This window comes from Vipera ursinii (assembly GCF_947247035.1).
Source record: "Vipera ursinii genome assembly, chromosome: 2".
Classification (NCBI taxonomy): Eukaryota; Metazoa; Chordata; class Lepidosauria; order Squamata; family Viperidae; genus Vipera; species Vipera ursinii.
The window spans coordinates 17,203,473-17,217,445 of record NC_139513.1 but is presented as its reverse complement, the minus strand read 5'-3'; the positions used below and the strand labels follow the sequence as shown (position 1 = coordinate 17,217,445).

General features: G+C 47.6%; 1 protein-coding gene across 2 annotated transcripts; it reads right to left on the bottom strand.

Annotated features, from left to right (window-relative positions):
* Positions 1-696: 696 nt before the first annotated feature.
* On the bottom strand, positions 697-5,326 carry LOC310636104 (uncharacterized protein). Of its 2 annotated transcripts, XR_014491604.1 has the most exons (4): positions 4,729-5,326; positions 3,965-4,091; positions 1,897-3,652; positions 697-1,559 (listed from the first exon to the last, which is right to left on the bottom strand). XR_014491604.1 is itself a non-coding variant. In XM_083355631.1 (3 exons), exons 1-3 carry the CDS (start codon positions 4,861-4,863, stop codon positions 2,157-2,159), a joined length of 1,758 nt encoding a protein of 585 aa, XP_083211757.1. In that variant the 5' UTR covers positions 4,864-5,326; the 3' UTR covers positions 1,576-2,156. The 2 variants fall into 2 exon arrangements, 1 of the variants encoding a protein (XP_083211757.1); XM_083355631.1 differs by lacking the exon at positions 697-1,559 and having other exon boundaries at positions 1,576-3,652.
* Positions 5,327-13,973: the final 8,647 nt, after the last annotated feature.

The following is a 13,973-nucleotide window of genomic DNA, read 5'->3' as shown; positions in this document are numbered from 1 at the left end:
ACTTTCTTGCCCTCGGCAGCGCCTGACCCAGGAGCCCACGTGCCAGAGCAGCCCAGCAGAGGAGCCAGAGTGGCTCCGCTGCTGGGGTCGCATCTCAGCCAGGGCGTTGCAGGATTGGGCCTTGTGTTTGACATGTCTGTACTAAGGCATTGTAAAGTGGTATTAGCACTTCATGTGAACTTGATTCTATCCTTCTGTTAATGAAGCCTAGCAGTGTGTTGGGTTTTTTTGCAGCTGTAGCGCACTGCTAGGTCATATTTAAGTGGATCATCCAAGACAGGGGTGTCAAACCGCTGGCCGGACACGTCACAAGGAAACCGCGCCCATCCCATGGCTGGCAATGGGAAAAAAGCTCCGATATGTCATACAACGTCAAGTGACGTCACGAGTTTGATACGTCTGGTCCACTAAAAGTCAGAGATCCCTTTCACAGTTATTACTATTGAGCAAGATACCACCAATACTATACCTGTGCATTTGGGTTTTTTTGCCTAAATGTAGAACCTTATTTTTTTCACCACTGAATTTCGTTTTGTTAGATAGTGCCCAATGTTCAAGTCTGTCAAGATCCTTCTGTATCTTAAGCCTATCTTCTGAAGAGCACTGAGCCTAAAACACAGCCCTGGTGCACGCCACTACACACTTCCCTCCATATAGATGCAGTTCCATTGAAGACCACACACTGAGTAAGGACCACACACTCTTTTATTGCTTTTAACTTTGTAAACACCGAGCCCCCTTGTGGCGAGACAGGCAGCAAATAAAAACAGTAAATAATATTTTGATGTTTTTCTGCCATTCTTTAAATTAGTGCTTTTCAACCTGTTGTACTTGTCCAACTGGTGGTACTTTGGCAGTGGGCAGGTACAACACATACGGTGGGTTGAAAAGCAGTGTAAAAAAAGGGGGGGAGGAGTAGAAACGTTTGCCGGGGGATGAGCTGAACTGGTCGCAAACCACACAGGACTGAGTGTTAGCTGGAGCTACGGTGTTGCCAGAGAAGAAGCTTCTTTAAGACAAGGAGAGGGAGAGAAGGGGATAGAACAGTGCAAAGATTAATGGTAGAGAAAGAAGCACAATTTTTCTATTTAAATTGTGGTAAGTGGGTGTGTAGACAGTCTTCAACCTACAACCAGAATTGAGTCCAAAATTGATGTTGCTAATGGAGAAATTTGTTAAATGAGTTTTGTCCCATTTTATGACTTTACGTGCCCCATTTGTTAGGTGAATCACTGAAATTGTTAAATTAGTAACACATCAAGAACATGAAGGTCTCTTACTTAGGAATAGAGATTGTAACTCTTCTCAGGATGTCCTTTTCCCACTGACTTCAGTGATCATTTCTGCATCCAGATTATTCCAGTTGGAAAATAACAAGCATGGAACACTGGAATGTTATTCAGTTTTTGAGCTGGAGGGGGTTGCAGCTTATAGTCCTTTGCAGCATGAAAGCTCTCCTTTCCCTTTTCAGAGGATAAAATGCAGTCTGAAGAAGGCTCAGACCCTTGGAATCCAAAGTTCATTTAGCCAGCCTAGTCCAGGAGTTGCCCCTAGAACACCTTTTTTTTATTGAAAAGTTTTATCATACATTTTATCTTTAACAATCCCCCCTAGCCCTCCCCTATCCCTCCCTCCCTACCCCTCCCCCCTCCCCCCCCCAACTTCCCAGAGCTAAGTACAAGGTATAAAAAACCAAAAAAAACCAATCGTAGACATTCATATGCTAACAACCATAAACTCTGAAATCCATCTCTCTCTAGCTCATATAGGGTAATTACAAACACTATTAATATAAGATATATAAAAAAAAGAAAAAGAGAAAAAAAGAGGAGAAAAAAAAAAGGAAGACTTATTCAAATGCTACATGAAACTTCTTAGTCCCAGCCCCTAGAACACCTTTTGATGGGGGACATTTTCAGCCAGTCTCTTTGAGAGAAAAAGAGAAGCATGCTGAGTAGCCCAGTGCTACTTTTGCTAATGAAGCTCTTTCCACATTCCGTGCATTTCTATGGCTTGTCCCCAGTGTGGATCCTTTCGTGACATTTAAGCTGATGTTTCTGGGTAAAGGTCTTTCCACATTCCATGCATTTATATAGTCTCTCCCCAATGTGGATCCTCTCATGAAGTTTAAGAGCTCCTTTCCAGGTAAAGGTCTTTCAACATTCCATGCATTTATACGGTCTCTCCCCTGTGTGGATCCTCTCATGAAGAATAAGACGTCCTTTCTGGGTAAAGGTCTTTCCACATTCCATGCATTTATATAGTCTGTCCCCAGTGTGGATCCCTTCATGATATTTAAGCTGATTTTTCTGGGTAAAGGTCTTTCCACATTCCATGCATTTATACGGTCTCTCCTGTGTGTGGATCCTTTGATGACATTTAAGAAGTTCTTTCCGGGTAAAGGTCTTTCCACATTCCATGCATTTATATGGTCGCTCCCCAGTGTGGATCCTCTCATGAACAATAAGAGATCCTTTCTGGGTAAAGGTCTTTCCACATTCCATGCATTTATACGGTCTCTCCCCTGTGTGGATCCTTTCATGACGTTTAAGATATTCTTTCCGGGCAAAGCTCTTTCCACATTCCATGCATTTATACGGTCTCTCCCCTGTGTGGATCCTCTCATGAAGATTAAGATCTCCTTTCTGGGTAAAGCTCTTTCCACATTCCATGCATTTATATGGTTGCTCCCCATTGTGGATCCTTTGGTGGTGATTAAGATGACTGTTGCTAATGAAACTCTTTCCATATTCCATGCATTTATACGGTCTGTCCCCAGAGTGGATCCTTTTGTGACGATTAAGATCATCTTTCCGGGCAAAGGTCTTTCCACATTCGATGCATTTATACGGTCTCTCCCCTGTGTGGATCCTCTCATGAAGATTAAGATCTCCTTTCTGGGTAAAGCTCTTTCCACATTCCATGCATTTATATGGTCGCTCCCCAGTGTGGATTTTTTGGTGGTTATTAAGATGACAGTTTCTAATGAAACTCTTTCCACATTCCATGCATTTATATGGTCTGTCCCCAGTGTGGATCCTCTCATGAAGATTAAAGTTTCCCTTCTGGATAAAGGTCTTTCCACATTCCAGGCATTTATACGGTCGCTCTCCAGTGTGGATCCTTTCATGATGATTAAGATCTTTTTTCTGGGTAAAGGTCTTTCCACATTCCATGCATTTATATGGTCGTTCCCCAGTGTGGATCATTTGGTGGTAAATAAGATGACATTTGTTACTGAAACTCTTTCCACATTTCATGCACAGTTTCCTCTTTCTGCTCAGACTGCAATCCCCCCCAGTTTTTACAGAGGTATGTGGTTTCTTTGAAGTAGAAACGAAGGAGTTATTCTCCATAGTTTTTAGAGGCATGCATGTTTTTTTTAGTCTGGTTTCTGCCATAGTTATGTAATTTGAATTCATGTTTTCTTTTTTTCTATATTTTTCTTTTCTCATTTCTTTCTGATCTTGCTTGGATAAAAAGCCAGAAATACCAAGAAAAGTGGATGGCTTCTCCCTTCCATTTTCTGGCTGTTTTCTCCTTAGCATTTTGGTGTCCCTCTGATGGCGAAGGATCACTTTTATTTTATTCTTCTCTATTTCGAGTAGATTTAACCTTCCCTCCTTGTTTTTCTCATTCACAGACACATCATCTGCATGAGGGGGGAAATGAAAATTAATATTCTGATTAAAATTTAGAAGGGTCCCACTCAAAAATATGCCAATCTGCATTTCAAGTTTAGTACAATCCATTTGGCTAGCCAGGATGTGATATCTCCAAATTGTTATATAGGAGAATCTTCATCACATAGAAATAATGTTGTCATCTAAAACACAGATTAAAGCTTTAGTTTTGAATCAGTCAATCTGTTCAGTCACTTCAATGGACTATCTAGGATCTTTCTTAATTCTTTGTGGAATGTTTCTGCCACGACCTTATAGCGAATTGAACTGTGTGCCCTTACCCAGAGCAGCCATATTGACGGAAATCTCCTGCATGACTTCTATGCACAAGGCCTTCTGCCCAGAATCTAGCAGCCTCCATTCCTCATCTGTGAAGTCCACAGTCACCTCCTCAAAGGGATCAGTGTTCTAGAAAGAGAAAAAAGTAGACAATCCCAGGAAACAGTTGAAAGTTCTCTCTCAATGCACACAAGGGAAAACACAGAGTTGCAAGAGCCAAATGAACATTCAGGACGGATTCATGTCATCTTGTCCACATAGTCCATGGGGCTGGGAAGTTGCACCTTTATAAATCACGGCTTAGCTGCTTCCAGGTTGCAGAATTGAAACAGCCAACGTTGATCAACCGTTTTATTGTTTCAGCCACTTAGTGTTGACTTCATGTGCTGTATTTTTCTTGGTATACTTACAGACACATTACAAAGGAGATAGGTGGCATAAATATTTAATAAACTAAATAAACACTTCTCAGGTATGTTTATTCCCACTGTTATAGTTTCAATTCATGGGCTTCATTTCTAACTACTTTAGGCACTTTTCTTAATAGCATTAAGAAATATTAAATTCTTTCTACAATTAAATTTCATTTCTAACAAAAGGTTCCTGCCTATGAATTGTCGCATTTCAATTTCCAGCACAATCTTGAAAGCCAAATGTGGGTGGACACTGTGTTCAAGTCCACATAGACTCAGCTTTTGGTATTAAACACAGCTCCTGAATGGATGGAGCTGGAACGCTACTGTTCTCAGAAAAAACCTGCACCTACCTGGCAAGGTGGCCAGAATTGGGTCCTCCTGTAAATCACCTCTTGAATAGAGCTGGATTGATCTACTCTGCCCCAGAGCTCTTTTGAAATCTCCCCTGTGAACGGCTCCTGCATTTGAAGAACAGCCTGATTCATAATCCATTTTCAGAGGACAATATGATAGTTCACATTCCTTACATTTTGCTTTCCCCAACTGAAATCAGAGACACTTCAGGGACTCTGTATGTGACTTATATTTCTGAGTAAATGGGAGTTAAAACAGCAGGCTGTGTTTTTAAGTAGATAAACTGTTAATAACTGTTAATCAGTTTGTTTCTCTTACCATTGTGGTATTCTAGGGGTATCAGAGGCCATTCACATAATCCAGTTCCTTCCCCTTATCTAGATTCAGATAGCACAGATCAGAACCTAAACACTGATTATTATGAGATATATGGATAATATTGAGGCAGGCTATAAAGAAAGATACAAAGAATACATCAAAATGCTGCATGTCATAAATGTGAGGTAGGACACAAAAGTGAGGCATGAAGAAAAATGTATTAGAAGAAGAACAAGGAAATGGAAAATGTCAAACCACAAGTTCACCTGTGGGTCACATCTTTCGGGTGTGAGTCTCTCCTCCTTAGATGTGGCCCTAAGGCTCAGTTGGGCTTGCTGCTAGTGTACCTTTCACCTAGTCGCGTAGCAGCAGCCCTGCCCGAGCTTCTTGTCATCCTCTCGGGACTGGTGGTTGAGTTCCCCAAAATTATGATCTTGGGTGACTTCAACTTACCATCCCTGGGGAGATCATCTGAGTTGGCTCGGGAGTTCATGGCTTCCATGACGGCCATGGACCTGACGCAGATAATCCAGGGCCCAACTCATGTAGGAGGACACATGCTCGATTTGATTTTCCTATCTGGACAGTGGTTAGATGATCTGGGTGGGGGCTCTCCAATTGTTACGCCCCTGTCATGGACAGATCATCATCTCCTGCGGCTGACCTTCCGCTTTGCCACTCCCCGTCGTGGGGTTACTGAACCAATGAAATGGTACCGCCCAAGGCGGCTTATGGACCCTGGGCGGTTGCAAACAGCGCTTGGCCCCCCACCTGCCTCCTTTGCTCATAGCTCGGCCAGTGCCATGGTGGAAGCCTGGGAAAAGGCAGCCACTGAAGCACTCAACCGAGTTGTACCCATGCGGCCCCTGACCCGTTGCAGATCCCAGTGGGCTCCATGGTTTTCTACAGAGCTCCGGGAGATGAAACGGCAGAGACGGGGCCTAGAGAGCTGTTGGAGATCCAGCCGATCCGAATCCGACCGATTGCGACTAAGGTCCTTTACGAGGTCTTATCTCGCGGCGCTAAGGAGGGCAAGGTCTAATTACTTTGCTGCCCTTATCGTGTCCGCAGATAATCGCCCGACCGCCCTGTTTAAGGTGACCCGCTCCCTTCTTAATCTAGAGGTGAAGGAGGATCCCTTGCAGGGTCGTGCTGAGGAATTTAGCCAACATCTTCTGGACAAAATCGCTCGGATCCGGACCAGTCTGGATTCCAACTGGGCAGAGACTGACGATGAGAACATGGACAGTCTTGTTGATGTTATCTGGGAAGAGTTCGATCCTGTGACTCTGGACGAGGTAGAAAGGATCATGAGGAAGCTAAGCTTCACTACATCCTTATTGGACCCGTGCCCCTCCTGGCTGGTTTATTCGGCTCGGGATGGGACACGAGGCTGGATCCATGCAGTGGTAACTGCTTCATTGAAAGAGGGCAGTTTCCCCGCAGCCTTGAAAGAAGCGGTGGTGAGACCCCTCCTCAAAAAGCCTTCCCTGGACCCAGCTGTTTTAAACAACTTTCGCCCGGTCTCCAACCTTCGCTTTCTTGCGAGGGTTGTTGAGAGCGTAGTGGCGCATCAGCTTCCTCTGTTCCTAGAAGATACTGATTATCTAGACCCGTACCAATCGGGTTTCAGGCCCGGACACAGCACGGAGACGGCATTGGTCGCTCTGATGAATGATCTCTGGCGGGCTCGGGACAGGGGTCATTCCTCTGTCCTGGTCCTATTAGACCTGTCTGCGGCTTTTGATACCATCGACCATGGTATCTTACTTCGGCGTCTCAGGAGATTGGGAGTGGGAGGCACTGTTCTTCAGTGGTTCTCCTCCTACCTTCTGGAACGTTCACAGTGGGTGTTGGCGGGTGACCAGAGATCGACCCCGAGGCCTCTCATTTATGGAGTTCCTCAGGGGTCGGTCCTCTCACCTCTCCTGTTTAACATCTATATGAAGCCGCTAGGTGAGATCATCCATGGTTTTGGAGTGGGTTATCATCAGTATGCTGATGACACCCAGCTTTTCATCTCGACCCCAAACCACATCAGTGATGCCCTTGACGTGATGTCCCGTTGCCTGGAAGTGGTCCAGGAATGGATGGGGAGGAACAGGCTTCAACTCAACCCGGACAAGACTGAATGGCTGTACATACCGGCATGTCAGGATATTCAGAGTATTCCATCCCTTAATATTGGGGGCGAGTTACTGCCCCCCGTAGATAGGGCTCGCAACCTGGGTGTCCTCCTAGATTCACAGCTCTCCTTAGAAGATCACATAGGAGCTGTGACTAGGGGGGCTTTCACTCAGGTTCGTCTGGTGCGCCAGCTACGACCCTATCTGGACCTGGATGCCTTATGTACAGTCACCCATGCACTTGTGACCTCTCATCTTGACTACTGCAACACTCTTTACATGGGGCTGCCCTTGAGAATCACTCGGAAGCTTCAGCTGGTACAGAGTGCAGCTGCACGGACGCTTTTGGGGGCTTCCCGATACTCCCATATTACACCTCTGCTTCGTGAGCTGCACTGGCTTCCAGTTGCCTTCCGGGTGAAATTCAAGGTGCTAGTGATGACATACAAAGCCCTACATGGCATGGGTCCGGAATACCTACGGGAGCACCTACTGCCAGCGTCAGCACCCCTCCGTCCTGTGCGCTCCCACAGAGAGGGCCTCCTCAGGGTGCCACCAGTCAGAGAATGCCGGCTGGTGACCCCCAGGGGGAGAGCATTCTCGGTGGGTGCGCCAATCCTCTGGAACCGCTTACCAGCCGAAATCCAGATGGCCCCCGACCTTCGCACCTTTCGGCGAGATTTAAAAACCTATCTATTCCAGCAAGCCAGCCTGGCCTGATAGATTTGGGGTTTTATTTGTAGATCTGGGGTTTTGTTTTATTGTTGGTTTATTGTATACTTACTTTGCTCTGTACACCGCCCTGAGTCCTCCGGGAGAAGGGCGGTATATAAAACGAATAAATAAATAAAATAAATAAAAAAATAATAAGCTAGCACACAGTTCAGTTGCAGCTAACCACATGTCTCACTTGTAGCTAACCACATACATGGTACAGGAAACCTAGATGTTACCAAAGAGACAAGGTTGCAAAACAATTTAGCAATGCAAAGAGGGGCTAGAAATGAGCCAATTAGAGCTCATAAGTTACATTTCCGTGTTTTGCTACTTTTGGAGACTATATATGTACTTGCTTTTCCATGACAAGGTGTTCAGACATTGCCTTTGCTTTTTGCTCTGAACCTTTTGCGCAAAATAAACCAAACTTCTTTTGATTCCAAGGTCTGAGTCTCTTGATTTTGCAACAATATAATGTAGTGGGTCCGATGCAAGGAAGAGACGCCAGCCGGAGTAAGTGTTCAGCTCTTTATTGTGTAGGGGTGCGTACTGTATTACAAGGCCTACCTGACTTCCTTATATATCTAGCCAGGCAGGCGGCCAGCCAATGGGGTTGGCCCTAGGTTTCCCGCAGAAACTAGGTTTCCCGCCAAAACCGTCCAGGCCACGCCCCCTGGTGGCTGTTGCTATGCAGATGCCTGCACCAGGATACATAACAGATAACATCACAAGGGTACAGAGATGTAAAAGGATAAATTAATTTAGGAAAAAAATGAAATTAGTTATCAAAATATTTGATAATATAGTTTTAATAAAGGCTACAGAGTCATATTTCTAATCCCTTTGATTTCTTGCAGAAGTGATTAGATTCTTGATCATTCCACCCCCCATGGAGCTCCCGGGATGAAGCCCCCCCCCGCCTCCTCACCTGCCCCTTTCCCGGCTCTTCCCGCTGGGCTTGGCTGAGGAGGAAGCCTTCGGCCAGGGCCACCGCCTGCGAACAGCTCTCGGCTCCGCACTCCCTCACCCAGCTCGCCATCTCCGCGGGCAGCAGGGCCAGCAGCTGCTCCAGCACCACCAGGTCCAGCATCTCCCCTTTGCTGCTCCTCTCCGGCCGCAGCCACTGCCGGCACAGGCGGTGCAGGCGGCTGCAAAGCTCCCGGGGCGTCTCGGCCTCCTGGCGGCAGCCGTCGAGACCGCGGAAGCGCCGGCGGTGGATCTCTGGGCTGAGGGCGGCCTCCATCCTTGTGGATCCCTTCGGGTCTCCTGCTCGAGGGCAGCCAAAAGAAGCCCGACGCAGTCCCAAATGTCCCCCAGCCCCTCCGCAGCCCCTTCTCCGGTTTGCAGGACGGAAGAAATGGCTCTCCGTTCGCTCAGCCTTTACCCGCCTGACGAGAGCAACGGCAAATCATTCCCGCCAATTTCCTGAGGACTCCTAGCTCACGTGCCTCAACAACAGACACGCTGGCTCAGGATTTCTGGGAGTTGAAGTCCCAGAAATCGGGCTTTACCCGCCTGAGGAGACAACGGTCTTCAAAGTCGGCCCTTTAATGACTTCTGGACTTCAACTCCCAGAATTCCTCAGCCAGGCACGTTTGAAGACCCCTGCTCAACAAGAAGCCAGAACGAGAGATATGTGCTTCCTAGAGGGGACCTGATAGAAGAGAATGAAAGGGGACCTTCCTTTTCCGGCCTCCCGGAATCTCTACGTCGCTGCTCTTCTTCCGAGGGGGGCGGGGTTCGCCGAAAGGAGGGCGGCGGAAACGGAGGCTGGGGCGGCGATGCCTGCAAAGGGCGGGGAAGGACTGATGATCTCGGCGTCGCCCCTCTTCATCGGCAGCTTGCTGCTGCCCGGGTCCTGCGCTCTGCAGGAAAGTTGGGGAGCCTCCGCTGAAAGTTGGGGCTCTCCTTGGTCTCTGGCTCCAGCGCAGGACGAACGGAACAATCTGTGAAAAGCTTGAAAAGCCCTGCTTTAACTGTTACATCACTTGAGAGAATAGGTTTTGTCTGGAACAATAATAATGTTCAAGATAAATCTCTCTTCTTAATCATAGAAATTGTCGCCAACAACTGTAGCTTTTACCTTTTTAACACATCTTCATTAACTTCAACCCATACCTTAACGTAATTATTTTGAAACATCATGAAGTTCATATTTGTCAGATTAACACCCAAGTATTTTACTTTTTATTCAATCTCAAAACCTGATTTTTTTATCATTTCTGTTTCACCTTCTATTTATTTTGGTAACATCTTGTTTATTAGTGTTATAACCCCATTGGTCATTAATATAACTCTTGTTTAAAATTTCAAAATTATTTTTATTTTTCCTCTTGTTATTTTGTGGAGTAGAAAGGTTATCCAGCTGATCAATTGTCCCTGTCCTTTGGTAGAATTCCCCCCCCCCCCCCGCGGTTCTTGCCATTTGACAAACACTCCACATTCCTAGGTTCCTGGGTATACTAATTTGGAATACAAAGTTTCTCTTCCCCCCCACCTTACAATATTTTGTCAACTTCTGGGTATTGCCCATTTTAATGGTGCATTCTGTTTGATATGGATGTTGTCATTTTATTTTACATAAATATCCAGATTGCAGTCGTGATTTTTCTCTTAAAATGTACATAAGCCCTGCTCAGCACAACCAGTACCTAATTCTCATCCCATGCTTGAATTTTTCTGCGAATTTCTAATGTTAACTGAAGATAATAAATTCTATTCAAAATATAGTCTGCATTCTATGACATGTTCCTTTCTTGTGATTAAAGGGGCTCTCCTTGGCTTCTGGGTCCAGCGCAGGACGGATGGAACAGAGTAGCCTGGTAGCCCCTTTTGCCACTGACCCCTTTCCTTGTAAAACGAGAGCTTCGTGAGTGCACCTGCCTCCGTCACATGCAGAGACTGACGCAGGATGGAAATCGGGGAGGGCAATGGGAGGGGAAGGCAGGTTGGATCCCTGGCTACCAATGAGGGGAAGCCTCGCCTTCTGCCTCGCCCTGGAGGTTGTCAGGATGGCTGGAGCAGAGAGCTTCCTCTCCTCTATTCTCCCTTCCTGGAGACAAGACTTGCTCTCTAGGCGTAAAGCGTTTCTCCCGCTGGTTTGTTTGCCAGGGTGCTAGAGCAGAAGTGAGCCTAGAGGACCAAGGGTTTCAGTTTAATGGAGCTGGCACCAATCTCTTTTTTCATGTCTTTGTTTAAATACTTGTTATGTCTGGGTGCCACGACAGATGACTCGGAGACAGGGTTAGGGTAACTCTGCTTTATCTCACTCCATGTGGCCTTCCTTGCCCAGGTTGCCCTTATATCCCCCAGTCTCTACCAAGCGTTAGTCAAGCCGCTGGCTCCATTCTCCCGCCTTGCAGGTGTCACCCAACCTGGTGCCCAAGAATTCCCGCCGGCCAGGTGGACCAATCAGGTGGCTGGACAGGTGCCTGCAGTACAATACTCCTCTTCTGGAAATCGTGAAAGATCATCTTGGAGAAAATCTTACCTATTTGATTAATCAATACTCATTTGTTCGCCCGTAATAAATTTATTGAGAATTTGTATAACTAAAAATCAAGAATAAGCTAAACAAAATTTTTAATTTCATATGATAACTAAATAGACTCCTCAGAGTAGCAATTTGCATATGTTTTACACAGGAATCACCCCCAAATTTAAGCACTTGTTATTGGAGGTCTTTCTGGTCAAGTATTACCAGTAGTTTGTAATTGGGGAACAAGAACTGTGGAAGTTACCAGCGGCTGTCTGCAAAATACACAGGCTTTTTGAATGACTCCAATGTAGATGATTCCTCAGCAGAACTGACCAAAATTGATGAACTAAACCAGCAAAGAGATCTCCTAGTGCAGGGGTCGGCAACCGGAAAAAAAAGAGCCACTCAGAACCGGTTCCATCACACAAACAAAAAAGTGTGAGCCGCAAAAAGTGCACGCGCGTGCGTCCACACATGCGCATGCACAAAAAACATTTTGCGCATGCGCAAAAACATGGGACGCACCTGCGCGGTGACAGGTCTCCCCTTTGGAGAGGTGCGCACGCACCTCCGCCCGAACGGAGTTCTCGCCACTAGTGGCTTTTGCAAAGCAGGAATTGCTTCCAGCGGAGTCTTTTCCCTCTATTTTTTTTTACAATAAGTTTCTCCTCCCTCTCCCCTCCCTCAAAAATAGAGGAACCTGGTCCGAAGCACTAATTAGAAACATTATTAGAGCAATAAACTTAAACACTTTCGAGCAAATAATGCCTGCGGAAAAGAGAGGGAGCGAGCCAGGAAGCTGGTCTTCGCCTACAGCGGCTGGGCCCCGGTGGCTTTTAAAAGCCCAGGGCCTCGCTGGGAACAGAATTTTTAAGGGAGGGATGTGAGAGAGAAAATGGAGGATTTTCACCTGGAGGTTGCGGGGGATCTGGCAGCTTTCCAAACGCGGCGCCATTGTCCGTTCCGGCGGAGGTGCATGCGCAGCTCTCCAAAGAGTTGGAGAGGTGTGTGCGCACCTCTCTAAACAGCAGGCGCCACTCTCCATTTGGGTCACAGGGTCAAATTCCTTCCAAATAATATCGGCGAGACCCGTCATTTCCCCCTCGTCAGATACTGCCCAGTCAGAGTCCAGACCGGTCCGAATCTGAGCAACTTTGTCCAGCAGATGCTGACTAAACTCCTTGGCCCATCCCCGCAAGGGATCTTCCCCTGTCCCCTGATTTAAAAGGGAAGGGGTCACCCTACACAGGGGGGGCAGGCGATTATCTGCGGACGCAAAGAGGGTGGTGAAGTAAGCATGCTTCACCACCTCCATTGCCACAAGGTAAGATCTGGTAAAAGATCTTAACTGTATTCGGTCAGATTCGGACCGACTGGATCTCCAAATGCTCCCTAAGCCCCTCCTCCGGTGCTTCATCTCCCGTAGGTCCACGGAAAACCAAGGGGCCAACCGGGACCTGCACTGGGTAAGAGGCCGCAAAGGCACAACGTGGTCAAGAGCCTCAGAAGCAGCCCGTTGCCAGGCATAAACCAAGGTCTCAACCAGGAGGCAGGAATCAGTCCAAGCGCCATTTGAATCCCTTCCGGGTCCATCAGGCGTCTGGGGTGGAACGACCTGGTCAGTTCCACCTTCCAGCAGCAGGAAGTGGCATGACGGAGGCCCAGCCGCAGGAGATAATGATCTGTCCATGAGAGGGGTTGAGTAGATGGAGAAACCCCAATCAGACCATTAAGCCACTGCCCGGAGATAAAAATAGGGTCGGGCATGTTTCCCCCCTCGTGGGTCGGACCCTGAATAATCTGGGTCAAGTCCATGGCCATCATGGAAGCCATGAACTCTCAGGCCACTCCTGACGTCTCCCCCAAGGAAGGCAAGTTGAAATCCCTCAGAACCATAAGTCTGGGAAACTCAACCGCCAACCCCGAGAGAGCGTCGAGCAGCCTGGACAGGGCCGTTGCCACGCAGCTGGGATAAAGGTACGCGAGCAACAGGCCCAACTGACCTCCAGAGCCCCACCTCAGGAGGAGGGAATCACATCCGCCTATCTGTGGGACCGTGGCCTCCCGCGGACAAAGGGCCTCCTTGATGACAACTGCCACCCCTACGCCCCTACCCTGAGCCCGAGGCTGATGCAGCATACAGAAACCTGGTGGGCATAATTTAATCAGAGGGACTCCTCCCTCCGGGCCCAACCAAGTTTCCGTAATGCATGCTAGGTCTGCGTCTTCCTCCTCGATCAAATCCCGGATGAGGGGAGCCTTATTCACCACAGACCTGGCATTCAAATAGACCAGCCTGAGCTCAGGTACCTGTCCTCCCCCACCACCGGAAAAGCAGGATAAAGCCAGAGGGTCGGAGCGCGCCACCGCTCGAAGATAGCGGGGGCGCGATCCCAGATTTCGATATGGCCCTCTGTTCATCTTTCTGCCGCCATTCCCAATCACCGTGGGGATCACTGTTCCCACCCCATCCCCTCGGGCCCCAAGACCCCCCACCCCGGCCCCCACATCGCCGCGACCGTCTACCAACCTGGACTGAGAAAGGTCCGGCAAAATTGCCCCATCTTTCTGCCGGGCCTTATGTCCCTCCCCCCTCCCTAAC